We start from the raw sequence: 16,351 nt of genomic DNA, 5'->3' as shown, positions 1-16,351 counted from the left end.
AGCAGATAACCCAAATGTGATGACTGCAACAATGAAACACGAAGAACATTCTTAGTTATATGGGCAGACTGGCAACCCTCTCTCTAAACTTTCTCACAGAGTCCTTCTTGGGATCTGTGCAAGCCATGAAAGCCACAACCCTACTCCTTCACAGAAAAAATGGTTTCTCAAATACAAAGTTAAAGGAACTAAATCTTCCTTAACAAATACAAAATCCACTGCATGTCAAGCAAAGTAGTACACTTACCACCTTCAAGGAAAACCCTTATGACTGGATGGACGGTCTCAAATTCTTCCCATGTCCTTCTTGCACTGCTTTCCTTGAGGATGGAGAGAGTTTCTAAATTGCCTAGTACTTGCCTATGAATCTCTCTTTCAAGCACCTCCGCTACCTCCTTAGATTCTCACTTTTATGTTCCTTCATAGCAATTAGCATTTCACTGAAAGATTATCCTCTGAAAGGGAGCCTGACACAATAGTCTTTTCATATGATATGCCATATCCAGCAGATGAAAGGATTTGCTCTGAATTAGCTAGATTCTCATCCAGTCCAAAGAATCCAGGAGAGAGGAGAATCATTTTTCTTTTAGATGGAGAAGCCAGTACTAGTATCAAGGGATGGGCCACGTGAGGGCTATTTCTGTGACATTTGGCAACATACTTTTAAGTACACTTCCTACCCTTACAAGTGGCAGATGCTGAACAGACATGTTTCTCTGACACCAGATCTTGGTGTGACAGGTAGTTCTGTTGTGTGGGAAAGCACCTGTTCACCAGCAAGTACTAACATGATGGGTCCCTCTGTTGCCTTCTAAAAAGCAAGAAACAAACATTAAGAAGGACGATGTCTACCATCAGAGGCATGTGAACTGGCATCTGCCATGGCACCTCAGTAATTAATAGGGAGGACAACCTAAGGGGTATAAAGTACCAGAAAGGTCAATTCAGCTGGGGAAACGGTGGGTAAAGGAAGTGGAGCTAAGAATGGACAAAGTGATCTCTTACAGGGGTGATGCTCTCAGACCTCTGTAAAACTTGTGAGATCAAAAAGGCCTCTTGCTCGCCTCTCACTGGTTTTTTAGTTGGCAGACTGTCAGCAATTTCTTGGTTTTACTCATTTTAATAACCCTGCACTCTTTTTTCAGTGATTTTGAGGTAATGTGGGAAAACTTAAAAAAGAATATATGGACAAGATTGAGGGAGATCAAAAAGCATATAAAAAGGTAAATAAAGGGAGGGTCTAATAGAATGAAGCTTACATGGAAGAATACTGGGAAAATGAAGGGGTCCCCAAAAAGTACAGTTTTGTACCTACCATAAATGTAGATGTTCAAGTGTTCACCCTGCTGCAGTCATCACACTTGGATTATCCTTCCGTCAGGCGGTCCTCGCAGTCGGCCTGAGTTCCAAAGTCTTGGTCCGGTGTCGGTTGCTGTCACTTCTTCCCTGACGTCAGTGCGCCAGGGGTATATATAAGAGGCATCCGACACCATTTTCTTCAGTTTTTCTTGCCCCAGATGTCAGGTGCCCCCAATAGGTAGGCAATCTATATATATATATATATATATATATATATATATATATATATATATATATATATATATCTATATACATATATATACATATATACATATAAAAATAAAACAATACCGTCAGGCACAAGCAAATACACCATAGAGGTTGTATAGGATAGAGTGGTATAGATAAGTTCAGCTAGTTCAGAGGGGATGGAGGGAGGGTAACCTGGACTGCAGCAGGGTGAACACTCGAACATCTACATTTATGGTAGGTACAAAACTGTACTATGCTCATCTTGTTACCCTGCTGCAATCATCACACTTGGGTTGAATCCCAAAGCTAAGGATGGGTGGTGGAGTTAAACAGGGTTAGAAGAAGCTAGTAGGCCCTGCAGAACTGCAGTGGCAAAACCAGCTCTAGTCTTACAATATAGAGGCAAGTGATGGTGCTTGGTGAAGGTGTGCACTGAACTCCAAGTTGCAGCTTCCAGAATATCCTTGGCTGGCACCCCCCAGAGAAAGGCTGCTGATGTAGCTGTAGCCCTGGTGAAGTGGGACCTAATGTTAGCAGGTACCGGTTTCCCATGATGCGTGTAGCAGAAACGTATGCAATGCCCTATCCATTTTGAAATGGTCTGTTTTGAGATGGCTTTTCCTTGTGATCCTGCAGCATAGGCTACAAAGAGCTGGTCAGATTTTCTGAAAGCCTTAGTTTTATCCAAGTAATAACGTAATTGTCTGTGAATGTCCAAAGAGTGCAGGAGTCTTTCTCCTTTGTTCTGGGGATTTGGGAAGAAGGTGGGCAAATTAATGGTTTGGTTTAGGGCCACACTGGATACCACCTTTGGCATAAAGGAAGGGTTAGTTCGTAGAGAGACTCTGTCTTGATGAAAAATGAGGAAAGGCTCCACTGCCATTAGTGCCTGTAGCTCTGAAACTCTTCTAGCTGAGGTTATTGCTAGTAGCAAGGCAGTTTTCCATGAAAGAAATTTTAAATCAGCTGAAAAAGCTGGTTCAAAGGGCGGCAGTGTAAGCTTTTCCAGAACAAAGTTGAGATCCCAAGTAGGTGTTGGTGCTCTCCTGGGCGGTCTTATGTTCTTAGCCCCCCTGAGGTACTGTCTTAGGAGTGGATGTGAGAATAAAGGAGGATCCGTGTTGTAATGAGCTGAAATTGCTGAGGTGTGGATCTTAATAGATGAAAAGGAAAGTCCCTTGTGCAACATCTCAGTTAAATATTGTAGAATCTGAGGAATGTTTGGATCAAGGGGATTTTGGCCTTTAGCCTCCAGGCGCAAAATCTTTTCCATTTGTCTGAATAGGTTTTCCTGGTGCTGGGCCTCCTGGCCTCCAGAATGACATCCATAACAGCTTTGGATAGAGGTGTTGGCTGGTTGTTTAGGTAATTTGCCATGCAGCCAGGTTTAAAGTCTTGAGCTGGCTGTGTAGAATCTGATCGTCTCGCTGGGTGAGCAGGTGAGGAATTTGTGGTAAAATCCATGGTGGGTCATGGGCCATGTTCCTTAGAATTGGATACCAATGCTGGCGTGGCCAGTCTGGTGCAATGAGTATCATTTGTGGCCTCTCTAATCTGACTTCCAGCAGTACCTTTGTTAGAAGAAGCAGAGGAGGAAAGGCATACACTGTTAATGTTTTCCAACTGAATGAGAGGGCGTCCACTTTCCAAGCTTGTGGATGGAATGTCCTTCTGCAAAATTTTTGAAGTTGGTAGTTTTGGAGGCTGGCAAACAGATCTATGTCTGGGTGTCCTCATTTTTGAGCTATTATTGCAAATACTTGTGGATCTAGTTTCCACTCGTGTGGATCCATGATGTTTCTGCTTAGGTCGTCTGCCAATGTGTTTTTCTTTCCTGGCAGGAATTGTGCTTGTAATTGAACATGGTAAGACAGTGCTGTGTTCCACAAGGTTATTGCTTGCCTGCATAGAGGTTAGGAATGTGTGCCCCCTTGCTTGTTTATGTACCAGATTACTGTGGTATTGTCCATCTTTATTATTAGTTGTCCTGGGTGTAAGAGGTCCTTGAAAGCTGTTAGGGCATGCTGTACTGCTAGCATTTCTTTTTGATTGATATGCAGATGCCTTTGATCTGTAGTCCATTTGCCCTGAATGCACTGTCCTGCCATGTGTGCTCCCCAGGCATAGTCCGATGCATCTGTTGTCATAGTTTGCTTGGCTGTGGGTAAGGTGAAAGGTTGACCCTTGTTGAGGTGACATGCCTGTGCCCACCATAGAAACTCCTGCTGAAGGCAGGGAATGAGTGGTATCATTGTTTCCAAGCTGTGGCTGTGCTGAGTCCATACACTTTTCAGGTACCATTGTAATTTCCTCATATGCAGTTTTGCAAATGGTACTATTAGTATGCAAGATGCCATGAATCCCAAGGCCTGCAGAATTTTTCTTGCAGGGAGTTGGGTCTTTGTTGCCATTATTTTGAAATACTGAGTCAGCTATTGTTGCTTGTCTGGCGTGAGATAAGCCATCTGGGCTGTAGTATTCAAGCTGGCACCCAGGAATATTATGTTTCGTGAGGGCACTAGTTTTGATTTCTTTTTGTTTACTGTGTACCCTAGGCAACTTAGAAGGTGTTTGACAAATGCTAGATGCTTTAAAAGAATGTCCCTGTTTTCTGCTTGAATAAGGCAGTCGTCCAGGTATGGGTATATTTGAATTCCTCTTTGTCTGCAGTATGCAATTACTGGTTCCAGGCATTTTGTAAAGACCCTGGGCGCAGTAGATAAGCCAAAGGGAAGTGCAGAGAATTGATAATGCATTGAACCTGCAATGAAGCGGAGGTATCTTCTGCAATTTTGACTGAAAGGGACATGCAGGTATGCCTCCTTGAGGTCCAACGTTATTAGCCAAGCATTCTTGCCCAGCATGGGAAGAAGCTGCTGTAGTGTTAGCATTTTGAATTTTGGTACCTGCAGATAGGTGTTCAGAACTGAAACATCCAGAATGGGTCTCCATTCTTTGTCTTTTCTTGGGACTAGAAAGAGTCTTGAGTAAAATCCTTGTCCTTGCTCCTATGTAGGTACCTGTTGAATGGCTCTCAAGTCCATGAGAGCTGTAATTTGTTTTTGTGTCTCTACCCATTGATTTGGTGGCAGGTTTGGCATCCCTTTTATCCTTGGCAAGGTATGAAAGTGGAATCTGTATCCCTGTGAAACAATGTTTAGGACCCATTTGTCTTTTGTGATGATGTGCCAGTTGTCTGCAAAAAATGCTAATTTTCCTCCCAGGGAGCTGCCAGAAGAGATTTGCTTGGTACTTCGAGGATTGAGTCATTGTGTTTGTCTTCTGCTAGCTTGGGGCCTGTCTTCTCCTCCTTTCTGGGTAGCAGTAACCCATTGGTGAGGTTTGTAAGGGCCTTGTGACTGGCCTCTGCCCCTTGGGCGTCTGTATTTGCCCCTCTGTGATCTGTCAGAAGCTGGAAAGGACCAGTTTTTTGTTGGCCAATTTCTGCTGAAACGAGGAGGTTGTACCTGTAAAAAATCCTTGACCGTCTGCATAGACTTTGCCTTATCCTCCATTTTCTTTAAAACCTCTTCTGCTTTGACACCAAATAATACGTCCTGCTGTAAAGGTGCATCCAATAATTTTGCTTTAACATGATCAGGTAGGGTTTGTTCTTTTAACCAAGCATGTCTACGTATGACAGACCCAGTAACAGCTGCTCTACAGGAAGCTTCCAATGAATCAAATCCACATTGTAAATTATGTCTGCCCACCTGTTCAGCTGCATGCAACAGATCCTGCATTTCCTTAAATTCAGACTGTTCACAGTATGTGTGCTCATTTTTTTGTTTTAATTGAGACATTAGGAATTGCTGATATTTCAGCATGTGAAACTGACAATTTAAAGCTCTCATAGCCAGAGTTGCTGAGGTGTATATTTTCTTTCCCCATCTATCTAGGGCTCTGGAATCCCTTTCAGAGGGCACAGGATTTTAGGCATAGAAGCTTTATCACCCTTGGGACCCTGGGAAATTGTTTCTGGGTCAGCCACAGGGCTTTTATAAAGAAATTTGTGTGAATCAGATACTCTGTAGAATCTGTCTGGTTTGGCTGGAGCAGGAGGTAGAGAGTCTGGATTTAGACTAGACTCCAAGTAAACATCATCTACAATATCTAAAACTGGAGAGATAGCAAGTGGTCTGTGCTGGGGTAGTAAAAGGAACTCTCGGAGCCTTTTCTTAGAATCAGAGTAGTCCTGGCCTTCCCAGTGGAAATGTTCTCTCCTGGTATGTAAAGTTTCCCCAAAGGAGTAGTCTTCAGGGGGAGATGCTGAGGGAATAGAGTCTTCAGCATCAGAGTCCTCATAAGGGGGAATAGTGTAATCCTGTTCGTCAGGAGAATCTGAGGAAATTGAAACCTGGTCAGAGGAAGCATAATCCTCCTCTTGTCTTGGTCTTTTATCTTAATCAAATCTTCAGCCATCTTAAGCATCTGTTTCTTAAACATGGGGCCTTGAACTGCAGACTGATGTACAGTCTTTTTTGGTTTTAAAGGAGTTTTAAGCTTAGCATAAGATTTAATGGTGAGTGTAGTCGGTCTGAAGACACCTTCTGCAACCAAAGGTGTTTCCACTGCACCGGGGTCTCCTTCTGCTCCGGTGTCGGGAGGGCCTAATAAGGATGGCTGCATCGGCCTAGTAGTACACTCCGCTTGAGAATCCGCAGCTGTCTGGGGTTCCAATTCTGCGATCACCAGGGGCTGCGTAGGCGCCTCACTGAAAACCGGAGAACCGGCGACAGGCCCAGCAGAGGCCTCAGAGTCTGGCTTGTTCCTAGGCTGCCTGTCCTTATCCTTGTGTTTCTTATGCATGCCGGTCTTCGGCTGCTCCGACGGCATGATATAATTAAATTTCCTACCAAAGTAATTTCGAGCAAAGTCAAAACGGCGTTTGATAGTTACCGACAACATGTGACGTCGTGGTCTGGGCCTAGGCAAGGAATACAATAAGAATGGAAGTCCTTATGAGATATTTGCTTCCCACAAGAAATGCAATTGTTAACTTTTTCTGACTCTGGACTGAGGCAAGAAAAGGTTCCCCAACGGGGTACTTAGCTTTATTGAAGACTTCGGACTGAAATTCAAATCGAAAATCTCAGGTGTCGGCCGACTGGCACTTGCGAACTGCTTCTGCTTCAGGCACCGCCCGGCAAGAAAGACTGAAGAAAATGGCGTTGGATGCCTCTTATATACCCTTGGCACCCTGACATCAGGGAAGAAGCGACAGCAACCGATGCCAGACCAAGACTTTGGAACTCAGGTCGACTGCAGGACCGCCTGACGGCAGGATAACCCAAGTGTGATGACTGCAGCAGGGTAACATGATGAACACCAAGGAAACTGTTTTCTCTTCTAAGAGAATCACATATTAGTTTATGGAAAGGTTGGATAATTCATGAAAATGGACGCTAAAATGGGTGGTAACAATGAAAAAAAAAAAAAAAAACGTATGGCAACAGATCATTAACAGAATGTGGGACTTCCAAAGACAGAAAATACAGCAACATAAATGGGCAGTTGCATTACGCTAGCTATACACATTTGGAAGACTAAAAAACCTGCTTCTGTTTGTTATACTGTGATGTGAACATTTTAATAGCAGTCAAAACAGCATTTAAGAATGTTTGTACCCAAACAAATAAAAACTGCAATACCAAAAAAAAAAAAGAGTTACAATGTCATTTTAATTAACAATATTTATATATATATGTTTCATCAAACAGACGGTGAAAATTTACATTACTTACCAAGGCCCATAGAGCTGCTTTGAGCTGTTTAATCCCTTCCCATTTGTCCAGAATGGGGGATCGGACAGTATAGCTGAGGTCTGGGACCACATTCTGAAATAGTAATAATTTTTTGTGTGAACCTAAGAAAAAATACAACTCTCGACATTTATATTATGATTAAAACATTAATGCATCTAACTTGCTCAATTATTTGCTCTGGAAGAACATCTGAGAAGATGAAGACTAAAAAAAACACAGTAATATATTTATCAACAATCATCCACTTTTTTAATACTAATTTTCACCTTTTAGTCCATCTTACGAGTCCCTGAAAGGGAAAATATAAGATCTACTCTTTGTGGGTGCCACAAATTAAACCATCTTATCAAGAACTATCCAGAACTGTATCTAGCTTTTCTGGTACCTTGTGCAGCACCCCCCGCCCCCGAAAAAAAAATCTGTTCTCCCTTGTAAATTGTATACCAGGTCACTTGCTACAAATTAACAAGTGGGCCTGTTACAGTCTAAATACCAAAATACCACATATGGAGCACTGAAGTGCTTCAACCCTGACTGAGAATGCAGTATCGATTGCTATTTCTGAATGCCAGTACTGCCTCTGCCAAACATGAAGTGCTGAAGTACATCAACCCTGACTGCAAAATGTACAACCACCTAATCAGCATCCGATGATTCCTCCACTGACATACTGCTCCTGGTGCGGCTGCCCCCTTTACCCTGGCCTAGCAATGCCTCTCTCCCTCACCCACTTTAGCTATGGCCACTAACTATTTGGTTTTTAATCACGGAACTACAGCACATCATTACTTGCAAATAAAATCAAAATCAGTCCTTTAGACAGAATGAATGAATCAGTAATAAGGAAGAAAAGATACATAACAGACTAATTAAGGAAGACCAACCTTGATACAAGAACAGTCACTTGAAATTTACCTTCTCATTTCCATTCACTGATTATTGAGCCCTTTGGCAAAATCAAGCTATAAACTCACAACACAAATGTTAATTTCCTAGAGCCAGAATTGTAATTAAGCAAACATAATTATCAGAACTATTAAAATAAAAAAACAAATTCTCAGAACAATACAATTCATTAGCTTCACAGTCTTAAAATTATTTTTTTTAAGTCACAATAAATATAATGTTTAGATACAGATCAGTTTGATTCATCAAGGGCAGGTCACGCTTACTCAGCCTGGTGGATTTGTTTTTGAGTTAAAGGAACACTGATCACGTTCTCCCTTAAACACTAAAAAGCTTCATCAGACTTACATAAACAGAAAAAAATGTTGCTTAAACAGCCACAGTCAAATTAATCAATCAGCAGCAGCCAATAAAATTTTCTAAAGAACCAATCAAATTAAAAAAAAATCAAAGAAGATGATAAAAAATACATATTTCTACCTGCACAAATAACATCCTATAAAAACAAGAAGTTATGTACTCACCATAACGTCTGATGTATGTAGTCCATCTCGCCTCACATTCTTACCCGTGGGTTCGGAGCCAACTCGGCCATACTCTAACTCGAAGTCTTCAATTGGCTCGTGGTTAAGAGGTATTCCATGCTGCAATGCACCTATCCCTAGATCTTGTTTGCTGCGAGCTCACATACACACACACAAGCACGCTGAGAGGAAGAACCAACTCATCACATCAAGCAGTGCTGAAAACAGAGACTTGATCTCTAGGTCCTCCAGGAGGGGGTAGGTGGGTGGGCTAGTAAGAATGTGAGGCGAGATGAACTACATACATCGAACGTTATTGGTGAGTACATAACTTCTTGATGTTATGTAGTCCAATCTCGCCTACATTCTTACCCGTGGGACAGCGTCCCTACTACCTAGACCTTGGGCGGCTCACTGAAAAATACTCCTGAGCACTGTGGAACCAAATGAGGATCTGCCCCTTTATACCAGATCCAATTTGTAGTGACTAATAAAGCTGTGAGGAGGTGCCCAAGCAGCTGCAGCACAAATATCATCCATAGACATCCTTGCCTGAAAGGCAGTAGAAGTAGACACCGAACGTGTAGAATGAGCCTCTACTTTAAAGGGTAATTCCTTGCCATTTGAAGTATAGATGAAGTAAATGCAGCTAGAAATCCATCTGGACAGAGATACTTTAGAAACTGAAGTCCCTAGTCTATTGTCTGAAAACGAGACAAAGAGTTGATCAGATTTCCTAAAATCTTTTGTTCTATGTAAATAGAAAAGCAATTGTCTGTGGACATCTAGCTGATGAAACTTAAATTCTGCCTTGTTAGAGAATTCAGGGAAAAACACAGACCGCTCAATGGACTGGTTGAGGTTGACCAATGAAGCAACCTTAGGCATAAAGGAAGGATTAGGTTGTAGCGAAACCCTATCCTTGTGAAATACCAACTAAGGGGGCCAAACCGATAAAGCTTGAAGTTCAGAGACCTGCCTAGCCGAAGTGATGGCTATCAAAAAGACTGTCTTCCAAGACAAAAATTTAATGTCACAGGTTGCTACGGGCTCAAAAGGAGGCGAGGTAAGCTGCTGTAACACAAAATTAAGGTCCCACAGCATTACAGGATCAAAGATTGGAGGTCGAAGTTGCACAGTCCCTTTCAGAAAAGCCCTACAAAGTCTGTGCGCCATTAGATTGGGTTCATTAGCAGCATGAAAAGTAGAAATGGCTGCCAACTGCACTTTGATAGTTGCCGCAGCTGATCCCTGGCTAAACAGTTGAGAAAGAAACTCTAAAACTGATGAGATGGGAGCTGTATAGGGATCAATCTGCTTTTCATGAGCCCAAATGGAGAATCTCTTCCACTTACTGGAATAAAACTTCCTAGTAGAAAGCTTGTGGAAGAAGACAGAATATGAACCACCTCCGGTGAAAAATCATGAAGCCTGACTAAGGACAGAATTGGAACAGCCACGCTGTCAACTTGAGGGTCTGAATGGAGGGGTGGAACTGCCCTGACATATGAGTCAACAGATCTGGCTCTGGGTCCAGAATCCACAGATCGTCCATTAGATAAGGGTGAAGATAAGGAAACCAGATTTGACAAGGCCAGTGTGGTGCAATCAGTATCATTTTGCTTCCCAAGGACTGTGCTTTCTGAATAACCTTCGTTATCAGGGGGATTGGAGGGAAGGCATAGAGAAGACCAGAGGGCCAATCGTGAACTAGAGCATCCCTGGGTGCTTCCCCCTTTGGGGGAAGAAGGGTGAAATAGCTGCTGCATTTGGCATTGAGGGGGCTGGCAAACAGATAGCAGCAAGGCTGACCCCATCTGTGGAAAATCCATTCCGCCACTTGTTCGTTCAGGGACCACTTGTGAGGCATCAGAATAGCTCTGCTCAGCCTGTCAGCAATCACGTTGGACTTCCCCAGTATGTGCATTGCCATTAGAAAGCGCCGGGAAGATACTGCTCACTGCCACACTCGAAGTGCCTCTCTGCAAAGGGGATACGACCTGGTTCCTCCCTATTTGTTCAGATACCAGACCACTGACATGTTGTCTGAGTGGATTGCAATTGTCCCATGAGGAAGAAAGCTTTGAAGTGCTTGCAATGCTAATGGCACCAATCTCATCTCTAAGACGTTGATATGCAAATGGATCTAGTGTTCCTGCCACGTGCCTTGGACTGTCCTGCCAAGATAATGCCCCCCCACCTGATCTGGGAGGCATCAGTGGTCACAGTGGCAATCGGAGAAGGAAGAACGAAAGGCATACCCGCGTTGAGATTGCTGGTCTGAAGCCACCAGCGCAGATCCTGCTTGCACCTGTCGGTTATTACAATAAGAAGGGAGAGCGGGAGATGCTGAAAGCAAAAAGTAGCCACTGAAGAAGCCTCATGTGCAGTCTTGCAAGAGGCACTAGCATGATCATGGCAGCCATGGTCCCTAACAACTTGAGGACCCACTTTTGCCTTGACCTTCTTCAGTGGTAGTAGAGTGTAGACCTGCTGCTGTAAAACCTGAATTCTCTCTTCTGGCAGGAAAACCCTCATGAGCACCGTGTCTAATTTGGCGCCAATAAAGGTAACACGCTGCGAGTACAACAATGCAGACTTTTCCCAATTCAATGCAATTCCCAGACTTTGGCACAGTGCAATAGTGGCATCCCTGGTCTGTAGTAGTAGATGCCTGGTGGTGGCAGACAGGAGCCAGTCATCCAGGTACGGAAACACGTGGAATCCCAGACGTCTCAGGTGAGCCGTTACCACTGCCATGCATTTGGTAAACACCCAGGGGGCTGTGGTGAGACCAAAGGGCAGGGCGCGAAACTGAAAATGACTGGCTCCCAGCCGGAAGCGTAGGTGACTTCTGGATGCCCTGTCCATTTTTATATGGCAGTAAGCATCATTGAGGCCGATGGAGCACATCCATACATCTTTCCCTAAAAATGGGAGAAATGACTGTAACGTGACCATGCGGAACTTGGACTTCTCTACATGAAGGTTCAAACGGCTAAGATCCAAAATGGGTCTCAGGCCCCTGTTCTTTTCGGCACCAAAAAGAATCTGGAGTAAGTCCCTAATCCTACTTGGTCTGAGGGGACAGGCTGGATGGCTCCTTTTAACAGCAACTTTTGAACTTCTAATGTTGCGGAATCTCTTTGACTGGGTGGGACGTCGGGAATTCTTTTGTTTGGAGGGGGACATGAAAGAAAGGGAATATGATAACCTCTGGAGATTATCTCCAATACCCACTTGTCTTGGGTGATGTCTCGCCATGCTTCTGGGTATAGAGAAATGTGACCCCTGACTGGCTCCAGAGACGCACAGTTGGGGCTCCTCTCAGGAGCGATGGGAGGGAGAACCACAAAAGGAATCGCGGTCCCCCTGGTTACGCGGGCCTCCTCTGTCTCTAGGGCGCCATCTACCTGAATTTCCACCCCCTCCTCTGCCTCTGGAAGGGGAATCTCTCTCTGCATTGTGAAAAAACCTCTGAGATTTTCTGAACTACATTTTTACACCTTTCTGGCCCTTGTGATAAGGTCTAAAAGGCGTGGAAAAACTGACTCCCACGGCAGACAGGGTTTTTCCTTCCTGCTCGCACCTAGTGAGAATGCCCTTCACCTTGGTTCCAAACAAGGATGAACTGTCAAAGGGCGCGTTGGTGAAGGTAGGCTTGAAGGCCTCTGCGAAGTTGCACAGGCACATCCAGGAGCGTCTCCTAAGAGAGAATCCGGAACCCGCAGCCCTGCTCCCTCCATCGGCTGCATAAGAGATCAGCCTCATGGAGTAGTTGGTAAGAGAATTTAGGGTAGACATCTGAGCACTGACTTTGAGCCACAGCATCAGAAACGTTACCCTGTAGAAAATCTCACAACTCCTTTAGGAGATCTCTCTCAAGCCATGTAAAATGTGATAAATAGTTCAGCAATTGCAGTGTAAAGGCCACTGAAGAGAACACATGCTTCCCATACCTGTCCATAGCCCCGGACTCCTTGTTAGGGGGATGGACGGTAGATGAAGTTCCTGCAAGTTCCTTCTTGGTGGCTGCTGCCACCACCATGGCACTTACTGGAATGCCTTTTGTAAGAAATTCTTTATCAGGGGGAGCAGACAAAAACTTGTTGGGTCTCCTAGGGACCGGTTCCACAGTGTCTGGAGTTTCCCACACCTTTCGGCAAATGAGGTCCAGGAGCTCGTCGAACGGGGGAGAAACCCAAGAGGTGGAGGGTTGGGACCCAAAGGCCTTCAGGAACACCGACTCCTCCTCAGAAGGGGCTTTAGACGGCCAGTCGCCTCTCTGCCTCAGTATTTCCAAGATATCTGAAAAAGAGATATCGTCAGAAGACGGACTTGGGGGACCCCCCTCACTCCTCGAGGTCGGTGTCAGACATGAGAGACTCATCTTGGGAGTCAATGTGCTTCCTCTTGCACACACTCTTTCTGGGTGGCTCCTCAGGTAAAAAATCCGGGGAGGCCTCAGAAAGCTGGGAACCACTCATGGAGGTATACTGAGGCCTTAGGTCTCCGCTGTCCCTAGATAGAGGGTGAAATGATACTGATATCAGTGCTGGAGGGGGAAAAGTGTCGGTGCCTTAACATGCAGCTGACGACCTGGCCAGCACACTCCTCATGACCTCGAAAGCGGATCCCCCCGGCTCCGAAGGTCGACTAACCGCAGAAGACACCCTCTGAGCCGAGGAAATAAGGTCCAAAGTCGATGTCGGGTCCACGCTCACCTGAGCCGAAGCGCTGAGAGGGAGGCTCAGACGCCGAAGAAGATCGACCAGATACCTCCTTCTCGGCTCCGTCCGGTGAACTGTGAATCCTGGACCCCGTGGACGGCGCCAAAGGGGTCAAAGCTGAGATCGGAGCAGAGATACCAGAAGGGTTACTGGAGCTGAACTCGAGGCATCAGTTGGAATTGACAGCTCAGGCTCCGAAGAAAGGTCTGGAGGAGGAACAGCCAAAGATGAAGGGAGGACGCGCTCTGGAGCTGACTGGGCCAGAGCTGAAAGCAATTTAGCCAGCACCGATGACTGGAGCAGTTTCTTCACCACTCTATCGACATTGTCATCGGAAAGTGTCCTAGAGGACCTAGAGGACATGGTAGGGGATCTGGATCGCCCTATAGAGGCAGACCTACGAGTCGGAGAAACTGGTCGAAAAACTGGAGACCGGCTCTGAACTGACAAAGCTGTCATCGGCTCCAATAAACAGGGGGCCGATGTCGACATCATTGATGTCTTCTGTCAGCCCCGAAACTAGTGGAGCCGAAGAAGCAACTGAAGTTTTAATGATTTTCTTCGATGGCTCCGAGGAGAATGATGGAGCCGGACAGCATTTCTTAGAAGATTTTTTGTCTGTCTTTTTGTCTGGTTTGGAAGGAGAAGACCTGGAACTGGAAGACCTCTCCAAATCCTCTTCAAAGGAAGGTTTCAGCAATCCACTTAAAATTAGCTTGTTCTTCCTCTCTTGCAGCACGCAAGGGCTGAAAGCATGACAGAACAAGCAGGATTCCTGTAAATGAATAGCCCCCACGCAATACACGCACACAGAGTGCCCATCCGTCAAAGACATCTTGTTGTTACACTTGACACACTTTTTAAAGCCCGAAGGCCTGTGCTCTTTAGAATCCTTAGACATGTTAAAGGCAAGAACAAACACACACACACACACACACAGGGGACAACAGTAGGGGCACCTTCACCACAGAAACCAAACAGAGCATGGGAAACTAGAGCCTCTAACTTAAACGGCCTAGAGACCGCAGGATAACCACAGGGAGGACTAGGTCCTCTAATTTAAATGGGCCTAGCCCAGGAAAAAAGGGGGAATAACAGTCGGTCCCACAACAAAAAAACCCGATAACAGAAGGGATCAACCTGCTACACAACAAGAAACAAAACACAGGGGAGGACTAGGTCCTCTAACTGAAACGGGCCTAGCCCATAACACGAAGGGAAACGGGATACCAAGAAAGGTTCAACTGAACCAGTTCAGAAGCAAAACACACACACTAGCTATTAAAATAGCTTTTGGAGCTACTAATTTTAAAAATAAGTAGAAAAATTGTACTTAGCCATGGCCAAGAGCGAGACCACGTCCGAGCTGTAAGAGTGGCAAACGAGATCTGGGGATAGGCGCATTGCAGCATGGGATACCTCAGCCACGAGCCAATTGAAGACTTCGAGCTAGAGTATGGCAGAGTCGGAGATGAGGTTCGGCTCAGAACACACAGGTAAGAATGTAGGCGAGACTGGACTACATAACATCATATTTTATATTTTATGTTTCTGTTTTATGTAAAACAAGAATAAATCATTACAATTGATAACATTACATTTCAAATCTTTCTAGCTCTTAATTTTAAAGTCCCAGTAATTGAGCATGCATAATTAAGACCTAGCCAGTCCATGCCATTCAGCTTTAACGGACACATTGTTTCTTTATATTCCAGCAGGCTTTTCAGGGTTATCCACTCTCTCTGGGATGAAAACCCTGTCAATCACAAAAATATAAGAATCTCATGAAATTCGTGCATGCAAATGAATGCCACAATAAGGCATTAGTATTTTTCTTATTTTTAATGTCATTAATATGTTCACCAACACGATTCTTTAACTTTTTTAATAGTTTTGTCCACATAAAAGGCCTGACATACTGTGCATGTAAGCAAGGTATACCTCCATTTTAGTATTACAATTGGACTTGCCAGGGCAACAAACTGTGCGGTCATAATCACAGTCACATAAGGATTGTCAGATTGTCATATATAAACTTACAAAATTTGCACATTCCACACCTAATCATTACAGACATAACCCTATTAGCTCTAACGTGTGGGTTTCCTACTAACAAATCTGTAAGATTTTTACCTTTACTGTAAACAATCTGTGGTGAACTGCCCAGTTTCTCCTTTATTTCAGAATAAAAAGCCATGTTGCAGGCTATTCTCAAGGTGTTGTTAACATGCTTAGCATCATGATTAAAGGGCTCTATCATGGCACAAGTTCTTCTGCTACAATCCCTAGAAGATGCATTAAATTGGTACAACGTACCATCAGTCATTAAAAGTGAGGAAAATCTACAGTCTCTCCCTTTTTATATCATTACTAATCCTTTTCAACAATGGACGTGGGAACCCCTATCCAAAAACATGCCTGTCAACTTGTTTAATTCATCAAAAAACAAGCTATCGAAAATAGCCTCGATAGGCGAACCATCTGTCCTTTGACTATACTTTTTATCTGGAAATGAGGACGGCAACTGTTAAAAATGGAGAAAAGAATTTAAAAAAGTCCCTTTTCTAAAAAATAGTTGACAATAATCTGCTTCTATCTAAATAATCTATCTGGTGTCGGCCAACTCTGCATGCAATATTCAAAAAAGTGGTAGTACTATTTAAGTAATCATCAAATTGAGGTATCAGTTTGCGATTTCCTTTCCAGACAATTAAGACACCATCCAAAAATCTGAAGTATGAGGTGACATAACTAAAAAAGAGGTAATGTGAAAACATACCTCTTTTCCCACTCAGCCATGACTATATTAGCAAAAATGGGTGCACATCTTGCACGCATAGCTACACCAGAAATCTAATGGAAGTGTTCTCCCTCA

The 16,351-nt window shown here is 44.1% G+C and overlaps 1 protein-coding gene across 1 annotated transcript in view; it reads right to left on the bottom strand.

Annotated features, from left to right (window-relative positions):
* Positions 1 to 16,351, bottom strand: part of RICTOR (RPTOR independent companion of MTOR complex 2) — a 3,179,211-nt gene that overhangs the window by 928,011 nt on the left and 2,234,849 nt on the right. Inside the window, exon 28 of the mRNA XM_044069875.1 lies at positions 7,296 to 7,388. Within this exon, the coding sequence (XP_043925810.1) occupies positions 7,296 to 7,388 (93 nt within the window). The remainder of the gene's footprint in view (positions 1 to 7,295; positions 7,389 to 16,351) is intronic.

This window comes from Protopterus annectens, chromosome 1.part0 (assembly GCF_019279795.1).
Source record: "Protopterus annectens isolate FY-2018-M chromosome 1.part0, PAN1.0, whole genome shotgun sequence".
Classification (NCBI taxonomy): domain Eukaryota; kingdom Metazoa; phylum Chordata; order Ceratodontiformes; family Protopteridae; genus Protopterus; species Protopterus annectens.
The sequence above is the reverse complement of the archived record's forward strand: the minus strand, read 5'-3'. Positions and strand labels throughout refer to the sequence as shown.